The 27,511-nt window shown below is 41.2% G+C and overlaps 2 protein-coding genes across 2 annotated transcripts; one reads left to right on the top strand and one right to left on the bottom strand.

Annotated features, from left to right (window-relative positions):
• The first annotated feature begins 4,059 nt into the window (after nucleotides 1-4,059).
• LOC139446626 (neuronal acetylcholine receptor subunit alpha-7-like) lies at nucleotides 4,060-11,425 on the top strand. The gene is made up of 2 exons (XM_071227908.1): nucleotides 4,060-5,076; nucleotides 11,219-11,425. The coding sequence occupies exons 1-2, from the start codon at nucleotides 4,060-4,062 to the stop codon at nucleotides 11,423-11,425; spliced, it is 1,224 nt and encodes a 407-aa protein (XP_071084009.1).
• A 1,276-nt stretch (nucleotides 11,426-12,701) lies between these two features.
• LOC139445792 (biogenesis of lysosome-related organelles complex 1 subunit 4-like) lies at nucleotides 12,702-19,076 on the bottom strand. The gene is made up of 5 exons (XM_071227019.1): nucleotides 18,887-19,076; nucleotides 18,161-18,232; nucleotides 16,967-17,068; nucleotides 15,932-16,051; nucleotides 12,702-15,166 (listed from the first exon to the last, which is right to left on the bottom strand). Exons 1-5 carry the CDS (start codon nucleotides 19,070-19,072, stop codon nucleotides 15,011-15,013), a joined length of 636 nt encoding a protein of 211 aa, XP_071083120.1. The 5' UTR covers nucleotides 19,073-19,076; the 3' UTR covers nucleotides 12,702-15,010.
• Nucleotides 19,077-27,511: the final 8,435 nt, after the last annotated feature.

Genomic DNA, 27,511 nt, shown 5'->3' with positions numbered 1-27,511 from the left:
TTACCAACGGATTTCTCACGGCCTTCTCTGAGGACGATACCCTCCACCCTCCAAGTTAGAAATGTTTAGCATTAGCAAATAGTTCTAAACGTCACATTCGGCATACTGCACATATTCTCAGTGTGTTAGTGGAGCACATGTAGCCATGGTATGGTACGGTATGGTACGGTACGGTGCGGTACGGTATGGTATAGTACGGTGCGGTGCGGTGCGGTGCGGTGCGGTGCGGTGCGGTGCGGTGCGGTACGGTACGGTACGGTATGGTATGGTATGGTACGGTACAGTATGGTATGGTATTTGGGGTTAAGGGGGACTGGGACCATTAAAGGTCTATTTGCACATCAAAAGTCTTCAAACAAGGCCAGAGTGGGACATGTAAGTGACATGATTGACCAGTCTGTTTCATGATCTACTTCATATTTTCAAACCACATGTTATCACTAATTTTTTCTGAAAGGTCAGAACTCATTCCCTAAAAGAACAGATAAGACAAAATGGAAAATCGTTAAAATGGTTTAAAATTTAATACACATTGTATGTCTATATTAGATTTCTGTGATATATCAAAGTTTCCTATTGCAGTCACGAAGTCTTATAATTCCCGCTGAATTGAACCCAAATTATGTCGGGGTCCAAAAGTGTAATTAGAAAAAAATGAGCTGTCTTTCTCAAGTTCTGCACTACTTAAATTTAATCTGATATTTTTTCACAGTCTCAGGAGTATTTTTCATCACAGTGAGTACATAGATTGGAGGCCTATTTATCAATGACACTTCGGTAAGCATTTAACCCACAGTCCTCCGATGGATTGTCCTATTGGTTTTTACAGTAGGGCAAATCGTATTCATATGTGGTCACTTATCCCAGCGTCCCATCCTAAAACATGTCGAAATCTTTCACTTGGTGTCTGAATTCAGATTTCGTTACCTTAAGATATTGCAAGCCCCATTTCCCAATTTGGTGCGTCACCTCATGAGCATGAGCTTGAATATCACACAGGAAATACTTTGACCTTGATAATGTATCCGGTTTAAAAAATTTCATTAACAATGTCACTTCGTGAACCATTTATACCAGATACCAGTCAGTAAATATAACTGACTCGTGGTTATTTTCATTAACCCACCTTAAAGCTTGAAGAATAGCTATTGTAGTTCAGCAGCAAATACTGAGAGATGGTCATTTAGCCTGTACACACTTGAAGTGTACAAATCTGAAATCCAATATGCCCCAGCAGGATGAATTGTTGACGAATCCTTTGAGGCATCAATAAATATGTGTGTAAAGTTGGCATAATGTTCAGCAATGATGTCCTGAAATAATGATTTGATGACATTTGGACTCATTCTTTTGCTAATGGTTGAATCGAGATGATAACAAAGCCCTGGTGTCAGAAACAGTCAAGCAGCTGAATCTGCAGGTGGAAAGGAACTGGCACTGTATTACTCCATACGTAGCCGCAGGTTTCTGAAAGTTCAAACCCAAGGGACCTTGCCATGTGTCCAATCGTGAATCACATACTCAACATTAACAACATCAGTGGCTGAATTATATTTGGGTTTAGATTTATTTCAGTTTGAGAAAATATTCGAGACACAAGTTGACGACGAAGACGTTGTGGCATCTCTGCGTGTTCAACCAAGAGAGCTGAAACTGGGGTAGTTGCAAATGCACCAGTGCAAATTCGAAAAGCCTTTGACTGAATGCGGTCAAATTAAGAAAGATGTCATTTTGAGGCAGACATAAATACCGCCAAAGTCAATCCTTGATGTTATTAATGCTTTATATAGCGATATACCACTGAGGATATACCAGCACTCCACTTCCTTTTGGCAATGCATTTCATTCGATGTAGAACACTATTACATTTGTCACAACATGAAATATGTGAGAACCCCGCGTTAATCTGTGATCGAAATAAACACCAAAAAGTTAAACTCTCTTACAATTTCTATTTTGTGGTCACCAACAGTCAGCTCTATCTGAAGGAATTCTGCGTCCGGTTATCATAAACATGTTTGGACTGAGAAATCTTTAAACAACACTTAGAACACCACACAATGATGATATCTAACCATTTCTGAATTGATTCTGGCCCAGTCGTCTAAGGCGCCGCGATTCACTGTGCAGAGTTGTGTCCCTTGGGCACGCCAGAAACCTATGATTGTGGGGTCGAATCCCGGTTCGCCCTGATCATGTTTCTTGGTTTGTCAGCACCATACCCGTGTTCGTGGGTTTCACCGAAGTGGTAAACGTCTGAGACCTGCATTACTTCGGGCTTTCCTCTCACATTAAGCTGACACGCCGTGATCTAACTGGAACACTGTTAAAAGCGGCGTTGAACCCAACTCACTCACTCTCACACTTGCGACTAGTATAGATTCCCGGGGACCTATTTTTAACCAGGAATAACCAAGGGGTGTACATGGTTCCATCTGGGGGACTCACGTGGTGGATGATGAGATGACGTTCTGATGAGATGATGAAGCTACATGTTCTAGTGGTATTAGCTAGCTGCTTAGGAACAGAGTGAGTAAGTTTGGGTTATCGCTGCTTTTAACGGTACTTCTGTTTGATGTGGCAGGAAACCCGATGTGATGCACTAGACGGTTTTCACGAACACAATGCAGGGGACGTTTTTCACGAACACGATGCACTAGACGGTTTTCAAAAACACGATGCACTAGACGGTTTTCACGAACACGATGCAGGGGACGGTTTTCACGAACACGATGCAGGGGATGGTTTTCACAAACACGATGCAGGGGACGGTTTTCACGAACACGATGCAGGGGACAGTTTTCACGAACACGATGCAGGGGACGGTTTTCACGAACACGATGCACTAGACGGTTTTCACGAACACGATGCAGGGGACGGTTTTCACGAACACGATGCACTAGACGGTTTTCACGAACACGATGCAATAGATGGTTTTAAAAAACACGATGCACAAGACGGTTTTCAAAAACACGATGCACTAGACGGTTTTCACGAACACGATGCACTAGACGGTTTACACGAACACGATGCGCTAGACGTATTTCACGAACATGATGCACAAGACGGTTTACACGAACACAATGCACAAGACAGTTTTCAAGAACACGATCCACTAGACAGTTTTCACGAACACGATGCACCAGACAGTTTTCATGAACACGATGCACCAGACAGTTTTCACGAACACGATGCTGACAAAACAAGAATAATAATCTGGGATTCGAACCCACGATCATTGGATTCTGGCATGCCAGTGAGGCGCCATTCTGAAATTGGGAAATATCCCGAATATGGTTCCACTCCTGGAATCAACAGATTCGGGTGATTTCTCCGATTTAAATCATGTTATGGTTGATATATGATTTATCTATATATATATATTGCATAATGATCTATTGTTGCATCAATGTTACTTGTTAAAATGAGTGTTCAGATTAATTACATGTCTGGCTCAGAATGAAGTGCAACAACAATAGAGTGACGTCATCGTTATGGTTGAAGCACAGATAATTACAGCGACACTGTCCTAGTCTCACTAAAATAAATCGATCCCTTCCATTGAACATGGAACAGTAATTTCTATTGAGGGGCCCTTGCTAAACAGTCTGTCCATCAGATAATGATAACATTTTATATTCCTGTTTTCCAAGTCGTTAAAAATGAATGGTCTGGCTTTAAACCGGAGTAGGTCTCCCTTTGTTCCAAGGTCAAAACAAGTGGACACAAATGATTATGCTACAATTCCCAGCAGCAGTTACAGTGTATTGTAATGTTTGCCAACACATAAACATCCCATTATCATTCGTTCGATAGCAGTGTACACACTTGTATTGCGTTGGCTTTCAACTCATTAGTTATTTCCAAGCTTGAATGTTGACTTTCCACATTAGTGTCTGTCCGATGTCATTACCGGAAAATAACTCTAGAGTAATGTAATTGCTTAACTTGTGATAGCCCCATAGCACTGTACGTTGCCAGGGCAACATATCGTTTTTCTCGCAATGATTTACTCACGTGACTTCAACAAAGAGGGTTTTTTGCCACTCGAAGTTCAGCATGGGTTCGTATCGGTTGTGTTTGGCGTTCCTGCTGTGTACGTGTGCCGTCAACGTTATTGGTCATATCAACAACACAATGAAGACGGCAATGATAGTCCTACGGGAAGAACTTTTAACGAACCTAGGACCCAATGTACCGCCGATCACATTCAAAAGGAGTGCCATCAAACTCAACTTCTCCGTCGCGTCCTTACATATAAATGATCTCAACTCTGCGACGGAGACTCTCCATTCAACGGCTCATGTCCTGATGGCCTGGTACGACAAGACTGTCTCCTGGTCACCTGGCAACCATTCCGGCATCCAACAAGTACAGTTCGACATATCCGAAGTGTGGACGCCCGTCTTGCTGCTTAGCAACTCCGTCGGGAATTCCGCCACTTTCTCGACCACCGTGCCCGTCCTACTGATGGCTGATGGGAAATTCCTGTGGCAGATCCCAGCAACGTGGGCGACAACTTGTACAATCTACATAGAAAAGTATCCTTTTGACGAACAGTTCTGTGACCTGATGTTCACAAGAGTTGAAGGCTTCCTACTTGACATCACCGCCGACACCAGCATCGGTCCCAACACCGACATCGGCGTTCAGCCTGACACGACTGGTGAATGGGAGTTTCTCAGCGTCACTTTGGTTACATTTGGAAAGGAAAGGCCATTCCCCGGCGTACACTATCGCATACACATGAAACGGAGGTACCTATTCCACATGCTGAACGTTGTGTTTCCGATGTCTATCCTGTCGTTCACGAGCTCTATGGTGTTCCTATTGCCGACGAGGTCAGGGGAAAAAATTGGCTTCGTTATGGCTGTGTTTGTGTCTAACGCCCTTTTCATCACCTACAATCAAGAGTCGATGCCACACACCTCCAACTCCGTGTCCAGTCTGTCACTATATCTCACACTCATCCAAATTCAGGAGTTTCTCACCATGTTAGGAACCATCGTTGTGCACATCGTCTATGATCAGCGAATAGTGAACCAAGAGTTGAAGATGAAGGTCAACAAAGTAAAGGTAACTCCAGTCGACAGCGACGTCTCAGATCCCAGGAGAAGGTCTTTACGGGATCGATACCGAGAGGCCCCAGCTGACCGAAAACTGGACTGCATATTCTTTTGTATATCTTTCTTCTTAGCTCTACTTTCTTACATGACTATTATCTTATAACGACGCAAATGCAAGGGACGGCATGTTGCAGCTTTTCCAAGAGTGTTAGTGGAGCTCATGTACGGTACGGTATGGTAAGGTATGGTACGGTATGGACGGTATGGTACGGTACGGTATGTATTGTATGGTATGGTATGGTATGGTATGGTATGGTATGGTAGAGTACGGTATGGTATAGTACGGTACGGTACCATTAAAGGTCTATTTGCACATCAAATGTCTTTAAACAAGGGCAGAGTGAAACATGTAAGTGACATGATTGACCAATCTGTTTCATGATCTACTTCATATTTTCAAACTACATGTCATCACTAATTCATTTCTGATAGGTAAAGAACTCATTCCCTAAAAGAACAGATAAGACAAAAAAGGAAAATCGTTAAAATGGTTTAAAATTGAATACACATTGTATGTCTATATTAGATTTCTATGAGTGAGTGAGTGAGTGAGTGAGTATGGTTTTACGCCGCTTTTAGCAATATTCCAGCAATATCACGGCGGGAATCGAGCCCGGGTCTTCGGCGTGACGAGCGAACGCTTTTACCGCTAGGCTACCCAAACGCCCCAGATTTCTATGATATATCAAAGTATCCTATTGCAGTCATGCACGAAGTCTACACGGGTGGCCCAGTCGTCTAAGGCGCCACGATTCGCTGTGCAGAGTTGCGTTCCTTGGGCACGCCAGAAAACCTATTATTGTTGGTTCGAATCCCTGTTCGCCCCGATTATGTTTCTATGTTTGTCAGCACTATACCCCTGCTCGTGGGTTTCTCCGAAATGGTAAACGTCTGAGACCTGCATCACTTCGGGCTTTCCTCCCACATTAAGCTGACACGCCGTGATATAACTGGAATACTGTTTAAAGCTGTCACTCACTCACTCACTCACTAAGTCTAATATTTCCCGCTGAATTGAACCCAAATTATTAAAGTGTAATTACAGAGAAATGAGCTGTCTTTCTCAAGCTCTCGGGAGTATTTTTCATGACAGTGGGTACATAGATTGGAGGCCTATTTATCAATGACACTTCGGTAAGCATTTAACCCACAGTGTTCAAGACGAAGTCCAGTTATTATTACGTCCTCGCGTTTCTTTTACCGATGGATTGTCCTATTGTTTTTTACAATAGGGCAAATCGTATTCATATGTGGTCCATTATCCCAGCATCCCATCCTGGGGTCTGAATTTAGATTTCTTTACCTCAAGATATTGCAAGCAACATTTCCCAGTTTGGTGTGTCACCTCATTTCCATGCAACCCAACATGAGCTTGAATATCACACGGAATATACTTGAGCTCGATAATGTATCCGGTTTTTATATCTCATTAATAATGTCACTTCGTGAACCATTTGTACTAGATTCAATTGCCTTAACAGCTGCAATGGAGCCAGTAAATATAACTGCCGCGTGGCTATTTTCATTAACCCACCTTAAAGCTTGAAGAATAGCTATTGTAGTTCAACAGCAAACACTGAGAGATGGTCATTAAGCCTGTATACACTTGAAGTGTACAAATCTGAAATCCAATATGCCCCAGCAGGATGAATTGTTGACGAATCCTTTGAGGCATCAGTAAATATGTGTGTAAAGTTAGCACACTGTTCAGCAATGATGTCCTGAAATACTGATTTGATGACATTTGGACTCATTCTTTTGCTAATGGTTGAATTGAGATGATAACAAAGCCCTGGTGTCCGAAGCAGTCAAGGAGCTGAATCTGCAGGTGGAGAGGAACTGGCACTGTATTACTCCATACTTAGCCGCAGGTTTCTGAAAGTTCAAACCGAAGGGACCTTGCCATGTGTCCAATCGTGAATCACATTCTCAACATTAACAACATCATTGGCTGAATTATATTTGGGTTTAGATTTATTTCAGTTTGAGAAAATATTTGAGACACAAGTTCACGACGAAGACCTTGTGGCATCTCTGCGTGTTCAACCAAGAGAGCTGAAACTGGGGTAGTTGCAAAGCCTTTGACCGAATACGGTCAAATGTAGAAAGATGTCATTTTGAGACAGACATAAATACCGCCAAAGTCAATTCTTGATACTATTAATGCTTTATATAGCAATAACACTGAGGATAAACCAGCACTCCACTTCCTTTTGGCAATACATTTCAGTCGATGTAGAATGTTATTACATTTGTCACAACATGAAATATGTGAGAACCCCGCGTTAATCTCTGATCGAAATAAACACCAAAAAGTTAAACTCTCTTACAATTTCTATTTTGTGGTCACACATTGCAACAGTCAGCTCTATATCTGAAGGAATTCTGCGTCCGGTTATCATCAACTGATTTGGACTGAGAAATCTTTAAGCCACGCTTAAAACACCACACAATAATGATATCTAACCATTTCTGAATTGATTCAATGACAAACTTGAAATTTTCAAAGCGTCTCCAAAATTGTCCATTCTGAACTGCAAACTATGCTGCATGTATATTTAATGGTAAGTCTGTGGAAAAAGTTATTTATCATAATATTTATTACACTACCTTGTGGGGTTCCATTTTCAATCGAATGTATACCAGAAAAGTCTTGTCCAATGCAAACTTGAATAGACCTTTGAAGAAAAACCGAGTAAATCCATGTTGCCTTTTATCCCCAGATTCTGTAATTTGAACAGAAGTGTTTTGCCTCCAGATCATATCGTATGTTTCTCAATATCGAAGAAGACCAACAACATGCACCCTCAATTGCATAGACCCGTGGAGATTCGGGTTAGAATTGGTCTTCAGCAACCCATGCTTGTCGTAAGAGGCGACTAACGGGATCGGGTGGTCAGGCTCGCTGACATGGTTGAAGCATGTTATCTCATCCTAATTGCGTGGACCGATGATCATGATGTCAATCACTAGATTGTCAGGTCCAGACTAGATTATTTACAGACCGCCGTCATATAGCTGGAGTATTGCTGACTGAGACTTAAAACAACATCAGAATTTGACTTTCGGCTTATTTAGGCCAGAGTGTAATGTAATAAAAATTGATTTAATTTGCAAGTTATCGCAAGCAAGGTTATTTAACAAAAACTTCATGCTTTGCTTTGTCAAGAGGACTTGTATTTCACTGATAATATGATTAATAAAGAGTAAAATGATTTAATACTTTGTTTTAAATTATTGCATGAAATGAGAATTTTAAACGATCTCCGATTTCAAGAAAATAAATGCTTTCTAAAAGTGTTCCCGTTTAACCTGTCGTGGACACTCAGTTTAGATTTCTGACAGTCAGACACAAGGATGAGGGAGCACTCTGATGCGTTCGCCTGTGTATTAGTAGCAACAACAATACACAGGTACCACTGTACGGTTAGGTCTCCATGTGATCGTGTGTGATTTGCAAACCCCGTGAGACCCAGTGAGTGAGTGAGTGAGTGAATAGTTCTTCCCGTCACATCGTAACTATATGCAGCTATTAGCGGTGTGTTAGCGGAGCACATGTGGCCATGTCACTGTAGCATATTGAGTTACCCGCCCTTGATGTAAACGTAAGTTCGGAATATCTCGACATAACTTCACCCATCAGACGTATAAATCACACATATATGCGTGGTTACCTTTCACACTGAATAGTATTCAAATCTAATACATTCCTTTATTGTTAATTTCAAAGGAAAATTGCAAATCTCTGAAATCCTAATTGTATAATCTTCGGCAGTCAACCCCCGTTTTGAACATACGTAAAATGTATACAATTAATACACATTGGAGTGTTTGTAGGCTGTGGGATTTACAGAGTGTAAAGATATATCTTAATTATCTCATTTAGTAATAGGCTTTCAACAAAAATATAATGACAGCATACACTCACTGCTAATATTTGATGTCAAAATGCAGCCTCCATTTCCACAAGAGTTTATCCGCGCTTGCTAAAAGACAAACTACAGATTGTATTATAAACCGCATTTAATCAACATCAAATAAAGATGTCCGAATAGCTGATGGATTCGAGATCGAAAAGTGTTGACACGAAAATAGGTGACTTTCGCCACTGACGCAAGAAAACGATGACGTCATCACAATTGTGTTGACGTCACGTTTCTCAGGGAGATGAATCAGATGAGATGAGATGACTTCAGGAAGCAGACAACGCAGCCGTTCGCTTCAGACAACCTGCTCAAGTAAGGTGGGTATCTTTCATTTCCGCATGAACTCGGGTAATAGTGAATACATTTCCCCACTGACACCGTCAAGAGGCCCAGCTTGGTCAACTGTGATGGCGGTCGATCACAAGCCGGAATGGGTATCGTCGACTTATTGTTCAATATGTTTTGTGTTGAACTAGTTTTAAATTAAATCTTTGAGATGTTATAATTAAATGTGAGATGTAATAAATTAAAAATGTCTGATGTTTCAAATTAAATCTGTGAAGTATTTCTAATTATTTAACTAAGTTTTGCTTTGAGGTTTCTATATAATATAAAAATGCTACATATGCTAGTCGTGGTCCTAGTCACATCATGGCTGATTGGTTGGTTTGTTGTTTAACGCCGCACTCAGCAATATTCCAGCTATATGACGGCGGTCTGTAAATAATCGAGTCTGGACCAGACAATCCAGTGATTAATATCATGAGCATAGATCCACGCAATTGGGATCAATGACATGCATCAACCAAGTCAGCGAGCCTGACCACCCGATCCCGTTAGTCGCCTTTTACGACAAGCATAGTCATGGCTGAAATACTGCAGACTTGAATATAGAGATCTCTCACTCACTCCACCCGTCGAGCACAGAAACATCCAAACTATCATAATTGACACGATTATTTATATTGAACATGACAAACAGCAGGACAAAAGAAAGTATGCACACATATTTGATTGTGACTAAAAATGAAAAAAGAAAAAGAAATGGTTATTCGATGGTGATGTATTTCATATGGGTATCATAGTTGTGTTTTAGACCTTAGGTTGCAGTGTTTCGTCGACTGTTTTCGGCCTAGTAACGTTTTGATAACGATTGTAATTTTTGGTAAAATCTGCTTTTCAAGTGTATACTTTTTTTATTTAACTGAATCAAAAAACTGTAAACATAAATTATCTTTGCTCATGGTCGCTCACGGGCTCAAACAAAGCTGATGCGACGTAAAAGTTTTGATTTCAACAGGCAACAAAAACTGGACTTTCTATGTGGTATGCTTGTCGTGAGAGAGCGTGACTAAATGGGACTGGGGAGTCTGTAGAGTATGGCCAGGCACTGGGGTTATACCACTTTACCGTGTACAATTTTACGATCAAATCCAGTTTCTTAACCCCCCTGTTCATAAAATGGACATTGCCGAGGTCGGATTTCAAAGCTTGTACATTTTATTGACATCCTTAAATGAGGCTACGCATAGAAAGACTGTGTTCCTCATGGTTTATTCTCCCTACAGTGTTTCCTTGTAAGATAAACAACTTTCACTCCTCGTTTATTTCTTAATTAAGTATTTATCATCACACTGATTTGCGCAAAAAGACATCTTGAAGTAAAAATTCAGCTCAATAAACGAAGGTTGTGGATAATCGGAGTACGTTTTCAAGCTTAAGGTAGCCATGAACGCCCATAATCTGAAGAACGTTTGTGTAGTGTGGAACGACATATCGGTTTTCATGCGACGATACGATACGATACGTTTTTTCCTGTATCGATTCAAGACGATACGCTTACGAAAACATATAACCTACTACTTGTTAAAAAAAACGAGCAAATTTTGCCCATCAAATATTACAATTTATGTTGTAATTAGCCTCCCAAATGTGCTACTAAAAATAGCCTCTAGGAACATTATCTTCAGCTAGTTTTTCCATGTGAACTTGTTCTGACATATTTATAGACAAGAAGTTTGCACATGATTTGACGTAAATATGTCTATCGCGATATGTATCGTATCGTGGTCTTTGTAGTGATACGTATCGTATCGTGACTTTGCTGTATCGTTTCAACCCTATTTTGAGTATCAACGAACCCTGACGTATCTCGTCCTTTTGCAGATGTCGGAGACAGCTGTAGCGACGTTCAACTACTTGGCGGGGTATCTCGCCGCTATGTACTGGCACCTCCCAACAGCCGTCACCAGAGTCTGCAACGTGGTGTACAGCACCCTGGGGTCCGGCTCCACCCTCCTGGTCCAGGGGTTGCAGGGTGCAAGGCGGCGCTTCTGCTCCATGATGGGCTGGACGAAAAAGAAGGCCAAGTGAACCGTCTCTTGATTTCCGACCTGATGCAACTCCTACAGTTTTCACCTGTATGCTGTATATGGGAATTTGCCTTGTTTGTTGTAGGACACATATGGTGCTTATGTCATAATTAAACTTTCATTGTCATAGTCAGGACTGTTTTTTTGTTCTGAATACAATGGGGCTGTGCGCCAGCTGCTTGTTTCCATAACAACAAGCCAGTATATCCAAGGCCATAGTTAACAGGGGGGGGGGGGGGGGGGGGGATTTTGCCACAGATTTAGTTAATGATAGTGATTCAAGTGAGAGAATGAATGATATTTTATGTATATCCACAAATGACACAGTCACATCAAAACTGCCAGTTAATACTTATACAGTAAACTAAGGTTATAACTGTAGTTTGTTTTAAGCATATGTACAGCATATATACAGAAAATGTCCGCGACCCCCAAAAAGTTGGTCATATCCATCAGTTCGTTATAAACGTAGTTTACTGTATTGCTGGTTTAGGATTTTCTATATAATGACACACTCAGCCATATTCAAACTATATGCTGGTGGTGTGTAGATATTCGAGTCTGGACTGAACACACCAGTGTTTGATATTATGAGCATCAATCAACGCCATCTGGGTACAATGACACCCAATAATACCGATCCAAGAGGTCAGTCTTATGACCAGCAGGTCAGGGACATATTCTAACCCAGAAACCCCATGGAGTTGCTATTTTTTAATCATTACACATAACCCAGAATAATACATAAACATATAAGAATGCATTTGGACATTTCAGTTTACACACCCTTCTTAAGTCTAGCCAGGATCCTACAGGGAGACTCCCATCTGTTCCTGTGGTTCTGTGTGTGCTTGATATATACTACTGTAAAGAAGTTAAGGACCATCTTATTCTTTTATATCACTATAGTTATCCTATCATGCCATGACATACTAAGTATGATAATAGTATAAAGAAATCCAATCCGGTGTAAAACAGGTCTTCAGCAACCCATTATTGCCGTAAAAGGCAACTATGCTTGTCAAAAGAGGTGACTAATACGATGGGGTTGTCAGGCTCGCTGACTTGGTTGATGCATGTCATCGTATCCTAATTGCGTGGATCGATGCTCATGATGTCAATCACTGGATTGGCTGGTCCAGGCTTGATTATTTACAGACCGCTGTCATATACTTGGAATATTGCTGAGTGCAGCATTAAACAACAAACCAACAAACAAACAAACAAAAAAAGAAGATCGAGGAGCAATGATTCTATTTATATTTTCTGTATGGTTCTTCATTCCAGGCAAGTTATTTTTCTCTTAAAAGGTAGATCATGTTTTTCATTAGACCATATTTGTTAGTGACAGAAAATGACTTTAGAATCTCTAAAGAAATAACAACCTTGCTCTTTCATCTTATCATTTATCCCAGAGTGAGGCAAAATACAATTCGTAAATACCCTGTTCACTCAACAAGTGGCCAGACATGGCACAGCCACCATGGACAGAAGCTAGAGACAAGAATCTTCCTCTGATAAGTTTATTTTCTATTTCATATAAAAATATATATATACTCACGTAATATGAAGTAAACAAGGTGCGTTTAACAAATAAACACATGTCAACTGGCTGGTACTTAGCAAACTCAGGCAATATTGCACATCACCAATCTGTTGAGGGTTGTATCATCTAGACAGTGGCAAGTCGGAATTCATGAGGTCTTGCATATTGAAACATACACAGAACACACAGGGAGAAATCATAGTCGGAGTCAGTCAAACTTCTTACATCACATACCTTGGCATCCCTGTGAGTTTCAACATCATATTGGAACCCCATGTAACACAGGAAACACTGCTTTCATTTTGAAACTTAATTTTATTATCTTCAAATTTTCCGGAACCATCTTGTTAAGTCAATTTTGTGAAAGCACTTTCATATCCCGGCATTCAGTTCAAGGTATGTGATGAGTGAGGTGGGACTACCAGTGGTAGAATCTAACAGTTTGAGTCCACTAGTCCTTATAATAATGATACATAGCAGAGCTACAGATAAGTTGTTTATTTGTGTAAAATACCCCCCAAAAATGTTCAAAACCCAAGAACTTTCAATTAACGTGCATAACTAAACACATGCATTAAATGAAAAACTCAAATGTATAGAGTGAGTGAGTTTGGTTTTACGCCGCTTTTAGCAATATTCCAGCAATATCATGGCGGGGGACACCAGAAATGGGCTTCGCACATTGTACCCATGTCGGGATTCGAACCTGGGTCTTCGGCGTGACGAGCGAACACTTTAACCACTAGGCTACCCGACCGCCCCTCAAATGTATACAAACAGCTCCATAAATACCCAATGAAGCTTTTTCAGCATGCAAACAACGGAGCTAATTTCCGAAACACAATTACAAGCTAATTTACTTTCCTAGTCAAGCCTATAGTTAGAACCGTAATACATATCTTAAACATTTTATCTTTTTTAAATCTCAAAATTTTTACTTATTTTGAGAAAAACCCAATAGAGTGATGAATAGATGAGATAAAAAATATTGGTTAACCAATGAAAAATGTAATAACCCAATTAAAATAGAAACCTTTGAGTAAAAGCTCAATTGCTCAAAACATTATCTGGAGCTCTGATATAGCAAAACCCTTAAAAATGGCAAATTTCTACTATTCCTTTTGATACCTTAACTTTTGGGCAGTTTGGCACGGACAACAGGACTAGTGCCAATTTCTAACGCTGGACAACACTGCTTTGAGCAACAGTTTAGTAATGGTCGGCTTACAGTTGGAAGAAATTGCAAAATTGCAAGTCCTAGATGTTATCCCCTTACTGAAACCCAAGTTATTTTTCGGTAAAGATTAAGTGTCCAAAGTGAGCCCAAAACGTTAGTCAGTAAACACAATGAAAGCCTGCACCCTTAACTGCCCTAAGGTGAGGGTGTGGTCTGTGTGCAAACATCTTGAAATTTATGTTAACAAAATATTTAATTTTTTAGGCACATACACAAGATATAAACAAAGTTAATAATCCAAGACAACATGCATCTTTGATTTGGTAAGACTCGCACTTCTCCAGAACAGACAGTTTCCAGTACACCAACACTCTCACTCCAGGACTGACACTCTGTAGGTATAGTCATGGTTTCACGTTCACATCTATAGGGTAGAGGGCCTAAGAATCTGTTTGATTTGGGGGTTGGTCATTTCCAGTGAGAGTACTATAAAAAGATGTCTGTGAGTTACATACCCATGCACACACCTTAATATGCAATCACAAATACACATGCACATCCTAATATATACACACACACACAAAGACTTTGATGTGCATCTTAGTGTGTGTACATACGCACACACCTAAATACGTATACACATGCACGCCAATAAACACACCTGAGCAGACATACACCTTACCATGTAGGCTAATGCACATAGCTGTACATGCATGCACAAAAACGCCTTTACACACACACACACACACACACACACACACACACACACACACACACACACACACACACACGCATGCACACTATGACATCCCAGGAATGTAAGGAAGACCTACACAAATCAGTCTCTCTATGATCAACAATAATCATGTGTTCCCAGCCTCTGCTGTCGATGTTGCGGCCTCCACCGATGGTGTGGCAGGCTTCACTGCGACCACACCTAGATAGTCCCTGGTGTTGAATGTCTCGGGCTGAACGAACTCTGCTTGTTTGGACCGACGGTCAGGATCTTGACTTCGCTTCTGTAAAACAGTTAAAGATGTTTGCTATTAGAAATAAGAGTCTGACGTAACTTGTGTCACTGAAACGTCACAGGAGTATTATTTGTTTGTTGTTTAATGCTGTATTCAGCTATATAACGTCAGTCTGTAAATAATCGAGTCTGGACTAGAAAATCCAGATATTAACATCACAAGCATCGTTCTACGGAATGGGGATATGATAATATGCATCAACCAAGTAAGCAAGTTAACCACCCGAACCCATTAAGTGCCTCTTATGAAAAGCATGGCTTGTTGAAGACCAATTCTAACTCGGATGATGACAGGGGACGGTACATGTGAGATAAAGTACTTGTTTTTATGGTATAGGGCGGTTTTACACATTAGGTAGGGTAGGTTGAAATGAAACTGAACATGATAATAATGATAAGTGTCTCTTGTGCGGCATATTGCCAAAAACAATAAACGTATAATATGGCTAGTGTCTGACATTGTTTCCATGGAAACACAAAATTTGAGAAATAAGTTTTACAATTCAAAATAGCTAAATGCACCCTTAAAGAACTACTAGAAACATCTGCATTTTAAAGACTGAGTGAAACACACCCTTAAAGATAGCATTCTTACAGCTGGTGATCACCCCTCAATACACAAGACCCATCTTAATCCCCATATAGAGGCCAAACAGAGATCCCTGGACACCAAGTACAACAGGAGGTCATCAAGTACAGCAGGAGGTCATCAAGTACAGCAGGAGGTCATCAGGTACAATATTGTGTCACTCACCGGACTGACAATGGAGGATATTTTCTTCATGAAGCCACCGAGAGATCCGAAGTCGTCCTCTGCCTTGCTGACTGATTCCTCCATCTTGCCCACACTCTGCTTCACCACGCCCACAAATGCCTAAAAGAGACGAGCAAGACATCAAGTGACACATCTTCCCAAGGCAAAAGAGTTAACTGACTTTAAAAGTCACGTTTCCACACTTGCTGAACTAGACTGGAATTAGTGGGCTCGATCGTAGCGCCACCAGTGGCTATTACAAGTTATATCCCTTCTATGCCTCTCCTATGGACCAATCAGATTCCACCTCTCGTATCACTTGCATTTGCGTCAAGACGATTAATCGATAATCAATCGTATATGTTAAGGTATGGGAGTTACGATCGCCTTAGCACTAAGATCGCTTTGTACAACAGCACCATGGTGTGCAATCCTGCATCCTATATGCACAAAAACTGAAAATTGACTCAAAAGAAATACAGAGTGCATCCACTGGGATGCCAAAATTTTATATGCATGTTTAGGAATAAATGCTGCAATTTCATAATTTGGCCCCACTGTAAATTTGTTTCCGTCTGTAATCATTTGTAAACTACAATACGCAGGCGAATGCGTCCCTATCATCCAGTGAAAGCCTTGAATACTTGTTTCACTTTGGTGACTACTTTCGAGCAGGTGCAATTGTACGTCACTTGTGGTCGTGTACTCTAAAGAAAATCACATTTCTCTGGGATCCCCATTTTTTAACCTGGGACCCATAAAACTAAAGGTTTTGGCGTCATCCCCCCAAAAAAATAAATAACCCAGATAAATCATTCAGTAACTGTATACCCAAGCGATGTCACTCTGCGGTCATGACATGATCTGATATTACCATCACGGAAGAGCAAAGAAAACAATTGAGTGATTTATCATCCCTCTGCAGACAAACTAGATTTATCCTACAGCCAGGTGAACAGGAAGATATATCCTGAAATGAATTACAAGCAGGTACACAAAACTGTGCCTGTATAACTGAGGGAGTATGGTCCATACCTCCAGTTTGTCAATCTTCTCAAATATGACCTCCATCTCAGTACACTTGCCGTGGATGTCCGGGACCGTCTTGTTGAGGCACAGCGTCGTGTCACTCCGAATCTAAAACACACATTGTGAACCTCCAGTGATGTCATGCTATTGTTCCCCAGTTGGGATAAATCTCATAATAGGGATGTTATAATATCCCCAGGATTTTATTAATAAAACTTCCGTTCACATTGTAACATATTAATGTTTCTCACTCAAAATGTATTTTGCATTTGAACATAATGTAATGAAATGTGAAATCAAATGACAAATGTTTTCGTCAGATGCCCGAGGATCGAACATGAACCCTTGTAAAGGTAGCCCTGTATCAGAAGGCTAAAGAGGTGCTGATAAAACACAACGCTTTTAAGAATGTCTTTTTGTAAGTATCGAAACATCAGCAGGAGACATTTTCTGCACGTTTTATCCCACGGATGTGGGTTTTAAATAGTGCCACCAGTGGCTATTACAAGTTATGTCCCTTCTATGTCCCTCCTGTTGACCAATCAGATTCCACCTCTCATATCACTAGTAATTGCTCAAAACAAAATGGCGGCGCCCAGTCAAGATGATCTGATCGATAATAATCTATATTGTACTAAATGGGTCTTACTTGGCAAAGTGCAGCAAATCACTTGTGCACCTTGATTAAATTTTGCGAGTTGAAATCCATGTTGGTTATGAACCGGATGTCTAGTTAGTTATGCGATTTTGATTGGACTGTGCATAGACTTGTTAGTCAAGCCATAATAAAACTCCGGAATTTAAGCCAAGTCGGCAAGAATGGAAACTGGATGCTTTAGTCTTTCTTTCTCCATGTAATTTATTACATTATAGGCCAATTCTCAAGCCTGAGATATATGATTTGGCCATGTTTATTTGATGTGTTTATTTGTTTGTAAATAACTTCTGTCAAACCTTCAGAGAATTCTAGTATCGACTTGTCACACCGACCTCTTAGTAGTCTCATGAACAGCACATGTGTCCACGGGTGAAGAGTCAATTTCATCGTCATGACTACATGCATACACTCTCACTATCTAGCTGCAACAAAACCAGATATGTTTGCCCAAATTCTGTGCATCACCCACATGTCTGATATGTGTTTTGTGAGTTGGTTCAACTTATCCTGGATTACCAGTAGGCCAATGTTGAGTTACTCACCATGTCCACAAGTCCACAGAACTCGTCCAGTTTTGTCAGCATGTCCTCAATACTTTCACTGAACTTGCCGTGCTGAAAATATACACCCACCATGTTAAATCATTACCATTACCGTAATCGACATAATAAGCGCCGCGCTCTTATCAGCGCCCACAAGCAAACAATCCCCATTGCACCCCTTCTGATTGATCAATGTACACAAGACTTATTTATTTGTGTATAATACGCACTTGTGTGTTATATGCGCCCTTAACTATTGGCAATTAAATTCTGCAAAATTATATCTGTCGTATATAAACATTTCAGCCTGTCAGCATAAACCACGAGATTTACGATCTTCCAACTCTGTTTTTTCTCTCACCAAAATAATGTTCTAATAAGAGCCCCTATTTTTAATTTTGAGAGCGGTATTAGTATTCCAGCAAACAGCAGTGGTTCTTAGGCCTGATGCTGTACTTGATAACATATTAGCAATCATTAACAGTAACAGTTACCAGTTATCAATAACACGCAGACATTAAATCATTTAGTATAATTCCGAGTGCAATAATTCATGGTACAAGCATTCATGTCGCAGACAAACAACCGATTTGTCTGCGCTACATGTCAACCGGCAACAGAATGTGACCCTGCCCAAACTAATGGTTCCCCTCAGTCATATCGACAGCAGAATGGTATCATTGACAGTAACCACGCCCCTCTATCAGAGTTCGGTCTATTGCGTACCTCGCGTGTGAGATCAAAGCTCATGTATTTGCTGTAGTCGCTGGCGAGATCCTCCATGAGTTGACTGTTGTCCATGATGACGGAGTCTGGTGTGTTGGATCGCTCATCGATCTCGGATTTCACAGTTGTTTCTCTCTGGAGTTCCATGGTCGAGCACCTGACATAAACTTCCGGGAAAACTGACATTCAAAGGGACACCACTCTAATTGCCTTGAGTTCAAGCCGACCGCTGGGACTATATTCCCTGCCATTGCTGAGACTGTGGTCGAATCCGGTTCTTTAGAAAAAATATACTGACAAAAAGAAAGCAGCAAATCGTCTTTATTAAATGAGTGAGATGCTTTACAGTTGTCCTCGTGATTAGCGAGAAAACTACGAATGTTTCTTAAACGTCCGAAAATCCATAACACGGGGATATTTCCTGTAATTCTTTTTCAAGTATATATAATAATTATCATATTCTCTGATATTTATCCATACGAGTAGTGTACTTCATAAACCCTAGAACCAACGGCAAACAGAAGAAATAAACATTCTCCCTGTCAAAAAATCAAAATGGATTAATAATTAATATTTATACTTTTAAGAAATTCTGGATATATCCTCACTCACTTTATAAAGACGACTTCATCTTTAAAAAAAGGTCATCATCTGAGTATTTACAATGTCTTTATATAGCGCGAGTAATTGAGATAATCATGGCTGTCCGAAAACGTATGATGTCCGAAAACTTGTGATCCGGCGATATATAAATACAATGGTTTATGTGTTTGTGTATATCTTACCGCAATCACAATTTAAACGCGGTTGGAAAATTATTTTTGCGAATATACAACCCCAGGTCCGGGATAAATAAATGTTGTTTACTACGAATCCGAATCACCGCTGTTTCTGATCAGAGTGTGTGACTATGTTTTTTTTTAGCAATATTCAACCAATATCAGAAATGTACTTCTCACATTGTAAATCCAAAGTGCAGCATTCCGCTGGACACAGCTGCATCCCGAAGGCGTACTGGAAACCTGGCTAGGACAGTGAATTCATATCCAGATTTGACCTTATTTGTTAGCACCTTACCCATGCTTGTGTATTTCAACAAAGTGAGTGAGTGAGTGAGTTGGGTTTAACGCCGCTTTTAACAGTATTCCAGTTATATCACGGCGTGTCAGCTTAATGTGGGAGGAAAGCCCGAAGTGATGCAGGTCTCAGACGTTTACCACTTCGGTGAAATCCACGAGCACGGGTATGGTGCTGACAAACCTAGAAACATAATCGGCGCGAATCGAGATTCTGAACCCACAATCATAGGTTTCTGGCGCGCACAAGGGACGCAACTCTGCACAGCGAATCGTGGCGCCTTAGACGACTGGGCCACCCGTGCCCATTTTTCAACAAACTGGTAAGCGACTTGGTGAGTCGCGATGACACACAATGATAAAAAGTGTTCCAGGGAGGCCACATATACGTGCAGCCCATTACTCCATCCCCTAAACATTAAACTCAACTCATTCATTTACTTGTTTCGCGAGGGGTACCATGAGTGAGTCAACTAGGGGTAAGATATATGGATGAACAACTTCTTTATTACAAAGGCGGAGGGGTAGCCTAGTGGTTAAAGCGTTCGCTCGTCACGCCGAAGACCCGAGTTCGATTTCCGACATGGGTACAATAAATGAAGCCCATTTCGGGCGTCCCCCGCCGTGATATTGCTGGAATGTTGCTAAAAGCGGTGCAAAATTATATCAATATGTGAAGCCCATTTCTGGTGTTTCCCGTCGTGATATTGCTGCAATATTGCTAAAAGCGGTGTAAAACCATACTCACTCTTCATTACAATCATATTACCTGTTGTAATAACGGCGTTGTTCATCCACATATCTTACCTTTACTTAGTACTCAAACTTCTAAATGCCTCTCAGGGAAGTTATGTCCGAGCCATTGTCACCACGCACCCGGTAATGTATGTTATCATCCCAGCTGGTATATATATATATATACCCCTGTACATTCATGGCATACCAGGGAAAGACAGCCTGCAGCCCCTCGGGAGCTATCGCGTGACAGCCGCGTTGATACCATCACTCCAGATAGCCGGTTGGGGAATATAAACGGGAGGAGATTAGTTTAGTCTTTGTCAAGAAATTAGCGAAGTGGAATTAGCTCTGTGTATCTTTCCTTAAATGGTGATTAATATCTTCGGAGTTGAAAGAATAAGTGCGTAAGGTTATACCCGTTGACACCGCTCGTGTGATTACAGATGTCGTTTGGGGACAGGCTGAGTGGTCCGTGCTGGTGGGTAGCGTCTCAGTGGCTGAGCAATCCAATACCGGGAATTTGTAGGCCTATTCCACAAAAGATCTCAACCCTAAGACTTAACTTCCATTGTGTAACACTGACTTTTGTCGCTTTAAGCTGCCTGCAAATGTAGTCATATTCAGAGCGGCGGGTAAATGAATGTTGTTTAAAACGACAGACAATAGTTTTGAGTGAGTGAGTGAGTGAGTGAGTTGGGTTTAACGCCGCTTTTAACAGTATTCCAGTTATATCACGGCGTGTCAGCTTCATGTGGGAGGAAAGCCCGAAGTGATGCAGGTCTCAGACGTTTACCACTTCGGTGAAACCCACGAGCACGGGTATGGTGCTGACAAACCTAGAAACATAATCGGGGCGAACCGGGATTCGAACCCACAATCATAGGTTTCTGGCGTGCCTAAGGGACGCAACTCTGCACAGCGAATCGCGGCGCCTTAGACGACTGGGCCACCCGTGCCCCCGACAATAGTTTTGAGGTAGGTTTGAAAAAAAAATCATCTGTCCAGTAGAGCCAGCTTTCTTTTACAAGAAGGAACTGGCTTTTGCCAGAATCGCTCTAGCTAAATGGGAGATCAACAAAATAAGTAATTTTCGGCCCCCTTGTGCAGATGGAGTTGTGTCAGTTGGACATGTTTTCGGTCCAATCTTCGTTCCGATTTTGAACCATTTACGTGTCCTGGAATGTCATCAAAATAGTTAAGGTCAATGGTGTGCGTCAATTTGGTAAAATGACAGTTCAAGAAGTGTTCAAGGGTTTTATATAGCATTTTCTAGACTGTCCGGCAAGCACAGTACGAAATACTGTTCAAAGAGGTATTGCCAGTAAACCGTCATATACTGAGAAGCAAAAGAAACTATACATCTCAGTTAATTTTATGATATGTTTGATTTTCAAATTTATCTAAAGTTAGCGATTATATATCCAAAAGAATGAACTGTACTGGCGCTTAGTCAGCACTCAGAGAATACTTCTACATGATTTTATTTTTTAAATATAATTTGATTTAATTTACAACATGTCAAACATGGTAGGGTTCATGTGGTTGCAAATACATTTCGACCCCTGTCTTCATTGAACCAATTTATTTTTACACAAAATTACCTAGCCACCGATTTTTTTACAAACTGTTGCAGGAATGAGTGTTAGTTAAATAGACACGATCAAATTTAACAACAGTTCATTCAGTTTTTATTTACATAAAAAACAAACTCGGTATACGTTCTTTCGCCCCTCAGTATATACTACTCAAAAGAAGTTGACGAACATCTGAAAACTCCTGTAGTTAATCTGTCATGCCATGACGAGTATCGGGTATTCTTTAACTTTTTTTAGCAGTATATCCGAAACACGCACATCACCCCCTGTGATCGTGTACGCCAAGTGATCTTTCCACAAAGGAAGTGAACGCTTACTCAGCGAGAGATAAGTTTGCAAACATCGTTTCGTATAGCATTTTCCTATATTTCTCGAGTTCTAAGAATGTATGTCCATACCTTTTCAATGCTCTAAAGCAAATATACTAGGTGAAATGGGGTTTAACGCAGCGTCTAAGATTATTGCACTTATATAGCGACGTGCATGCGCGTGTGTGTCTGTGTGTGTGTGTGTGTGGCTGCATGTGCTAGTCCGGATAGCAAAGATACTAAGTGAGGCACATGCAAAAACGTGGGTTCCATCTTAAGCTAAAAAATGAAATTATTTTGGAGTGATGAAGATGACTGTCACTTTTCCAATGTCAGCGTATTAAATGTTCTCTGAAATTAGCTGTAATACTATGTTATAGTTAAATTTAAACATATTTTGGTTTGTTTGTTTGTTGTTTAACGCCGCACTCAGCAATATTCCAGCTGTATGACGGCGGTGTGTAAATAATCGAGTCTGGACCAGACAATCCAGTGATTAATATCATGAGCATCAATCCACGCAATTGGGATCGATGACATGCATCAACCAAGTCAGCGAGCCTGACCACCCGATCCCGTTCGTCGCCTTTTACGACAAGCATAGTCACCTTTTACGGCAAGCATGGGTTGCTGAAGACCTATTCTACCCCGGAATCTTCACGGGTCAAAAAGAATGGTACATTTGTGAAAAATCGCTTGCTGTACACGACCACAGGGAATGTACCTGAAGCATGATTGTAAATACATAAAACTAAATATATCCGTTCGTCAACATTCACGCAACTCGGCCCGTATCTCCCACGTGTTGCTGTCGACTCAGGTGGTGGTGACACGCACGGCAGATGTACAGATACGTCTATGTGTAGTACGGTGTCATGCAGATAAAGACTATCCTATACGTCTTGATCACAAACCATGTGTCATTTAATAAGACTGCAACACAAGGTAGAATTCAACCGCACGCATGTACTGTTGGTGCGCTCTGGCGGATTGCGAATACGAGCAATAGACCTCCGCTAGGTTCTCGGGGGGTAATTTAACTTTGTGAGCCCTGAAGGTCGAAGGTACAGTCTACATTACGTTGGAAGATCAGAAGGTATCTGAAACAATCAGCATGTTGTCCAGCCTTTGTGACGGAAACACCTCCACGCGAAGCAGGTGTATTCAATCACATCAACGATTGGGGTCGACGGACCATTGTGAAGCATTCGTGACCAACTCGTGTTATTCCGGGACAAGCCGAATCTCATTCGTCACCGCTCGCCCCTTTCCGTAACCTGCAAGAAAACTCGTCCCCCTATCGATGAATATTATGCTCGAAAATACGACAAACCAATCAGAATGCGCGTATGATTTCAAGTTCTGCGTCAAAGAATTCCTTTAGAAATAATTTTTGATTTTACATATGTCTTGCATCTAAAAATATACCCAAGACACAGTTAAATGTGTTCAATCATACTGCATAATTCCGCATGTCCCGATGTGCTTTAAATTGCATCTGAAATATATGTAATATATGGGGAAATAAATGTGAACCATTACGCAACGAGTTGACAATTGTTTTAGGTATGCCCGTTTGCGCTAAGACGGAACCCGGTCGCAAAAATGGCCATGAGAGGGGCACGAGCATTCGTCACCACTCGCCCCTTTCCGTCACCTGCAAGAAGACTCGTCCCCCTATCGATGAATGTTATGTGCGAAAATACGACAAACCAATCAGGATGCGCGTATGATTTCAAGTTCTTTGTCAAAGAATCCCTCAGAAATAATTTTTGATTTTACATATGTCTTGTATCTAAAAATATACCCTAAGCACAGTTAAATGTGTTCAATCATACTGTATAATTCCGCACGTCCCGATGTGCTTTAAATTGCTTCTGAAATATATATAATATATGGGGAAAATGTGTGAACCATTTCGCAACGAGTTGACAATTGTTTTAGGTATGCCCGTTTGCGCAAAGACGGAACCTGGTCGCCAAAGTGGCAACGAGAGGGGCACGAGTCGCTATTCGGCTTGTCCCGGAATAACACGAGTTGGTCACGAATGGGGCACGAGTCACTATTCGGCTTGTCCCGGAATAACACGAGTTGGTCACGAATGGCCGAATCTTCTAGCAGGTTACGGAAAGGGGCGAGTGGGGACGAATGCATTGTGAAGGTTCCCGGAAGATGCTGACGGTAAAGTGCTAGGAACGTATAGTTGGTTCCGTGAGTCGTATGTTCGAATCCCGATGCTTCTGACTTGTTCCGTTAAATCTTTCAACCATAATTCAGTTCTTTCAAATAGAACGGGTAGGTCATATATAACTCTTGTTTTTATTGGGAACCCGAGGTGTGTCTTTCAAGGTCTAAACTTCTAATCACATATGTGAAAGGTTCCGTGAACTATACAGTAAAAGGAGTTTCCACATCAATAGTTGAGAAGTATATAAGATGTGAACCGTGAATATAAAGTAATGCAGCCAGAGCGAAACCCAATCGCCCAGTTGACAAGCTGTCCTCCATTAGGTGCATACCCATGCATCTGCTTTACGTACACTCAAACTGCACACAGAAGCCAACTGTTCTAGTTTGTTTGCTGATTTAACGCTACATTCAGCAATTTTCTAGCTACATAAGCGCGGTAAATAATCGAGTCTGGACCAGACAATTTAGTGATTGACATTGGTTAAGTAAACACTCAAAATATAAATTTTCAAAACTAATATACATTTTTTTATACACCGTAATCATCGTATCCAAATTGCGTGGATCGATGCTCATGACGTCAATCACTGGATTGTTTGGTCCAGATTCGATTATTTACAGACCCCTGTCACATAGCTGGAATATTGCGGCGTTAAACAACAGACAAACATACAATCAAAAACGAACAAAATACTTGTTAAAGCGGCGTAAACACTCTTACAAACAGCGAGATGCCACGAAACGGACACTCAGGGGTTTCTGACTCTGGTGAACGGTTACCGACTGTCAAATATTCTCTCCCACCTTTTTTTATTGATTGCAACATCGATGCCAGTCTTCCTGATTCCATCAGCGCTCAGAGAGCGTGGGAGGAACACATCGTTGGCCATCTCGAATTGAATATCTTCAGAAAAATATCAAATATAATCATTTATACCTGCATGGTTCCGTCTTCCTACACGAGATACTTGTTAGCTGAGCCCCCGCGGCAATACAGCACGAGTTAATGGCGGCTATTGTTTCCGTTAGATCCTGACGGTTATTGATATTTGAATTTTCTAAAGGCCTTTAATGTAGAACATAGCCATTATAAATGCATTAGCTTTATCAAGTATGTTTAACAGATTTGACATTTGCTGGTTGAATCTGAGTACTCTCACGCCTACATTATGGATCACTTAACAAAATGCACTCACGCCTACATTATAAACTAACGAAGTGCTCTCACGCCTGCATTATGGATCACTTAACGAAGTGCTCTCACGCCTGTATTATGGGTCACTTAACGAAGTGCTCTCACGCCTGCATTATGGATTACTTAACGAAGTGCTCTCACGCCTGCATTATGGATCACTTAACGAAGTGCTCTCACGCCTGCATTATGGATCACTTAACGAAGTGCTCTCACGCCTGGATTATGGATCACTTAACGAAGTGCTCTCACGCCTGCATTATGGGTCACTTAACGAAGTGCTCTCATGCCTGCATTTTGGATTACTTAACAAAGTGCTCTCATGCCTGCACTTTGGATTACTTAACGAAGTGCTCTCACGCCTGCATTATGGATCACTCAACGAAGTGCTCTCACGCCTGCATTATGGGTCACTTAACGAAGTGCTCTCACGCCTGTATTATGGATTGCTTACGATGTGCTCTTCCGCCTGCATTATGGATCACTTAACGAAGTGCTCTCACGCCTGCATTATGGATTGCTTACGATGTGCTCTCCCTCCTGCATTATGGATCACTTAACGAAGTGCTCTCACGCCTGAATTATAGTTCACTTAATGAAGTGCTCTCACTCCTGCATTATGGATCACTTAACAAAGTGCTCTCACGCCTGCATTATGGATCACTTAACGAAGTGCTCTCACGCCTGAATTATAGTTCACTTAATGAAGTGCTCTCACGCCTGCATTATGGATCACTTAACGAAGTGTTCTCACGCCTGCATTTTGGATCACTTAACGAAGTGCTCTCACGCCTGCATTATGGATCACTTAACGAAGTGCTCTCACGCCTGTATTATGGATTGCTTACGATGTGCTCTCCCGCCTGCATTATGGATCACTTAACGAAGTGCTCTCTCGCCTGCATTATGGGTCACTTAACGAAGTGCTCTCATGCCTGCATTTTGGATTACTTAACAAAGTGCTCTCATGCCTGCACTTTGGATTACTTAACGAAGTGCTCTCACGCCTGCATTATGGATCACTCAACGAAGTGCTCTCACGCCTGCATTATGGGTCACTTAACGAAGTGCTCTCACGCCTGTATTGTGGATTGCTTACGATGTGCTCTTCCGCCTGCATTATGGATCACTTAACGAAGTGCTCTCACGCCTGTATTATGGATTGCTTACGATGTGCTCTCACGCCTGCATTATGGATCACTTAACGAAGTGCTCTCACGCCTGAATTATAGTTCACTTAATGAAGTGCTCTCACTCCTGCATTATGGATCACTTAACAAAGTGCTCTCACGCCTGCATTATGGATCACTTAACGAAGTGCTCTCACGCCTGAATTATAGTTCACTTAATGAAGTGCTCTCACGCCTGCATTATGGATCACTTAACGAAGTGTTCTCACGCCTGCATTTTGGATCACTTAACGAAGTGCTCTCACGCCTGCATTATGGATCACTTAACGAAGTGCTCTCACGCCTGTATTATGGATTGCTTACGATGTGCTCTCCCGCCTGCATTATGGATCACTT

Source organism: Haliotis cracherodii, unplaced genomic scaffold (genome assembly GCF_022045235.1).
Source record: "Haliotis cracherodii isolate W230 unplaced genomic scaffold, xgHalCrac1.p SCAF_10, whole genome shotgun sequence".
In the NCBI taxonomy this organism is placed as follows: Eukaryota; Metazoa; Mollusca; class Gastropoda; order Lepetellida; family Haliotidae; genus Haliotis; species Haliotis cracherodii.
This window is presented reverse-complemented; position numbering and strand designations above follow the sequence as displayed.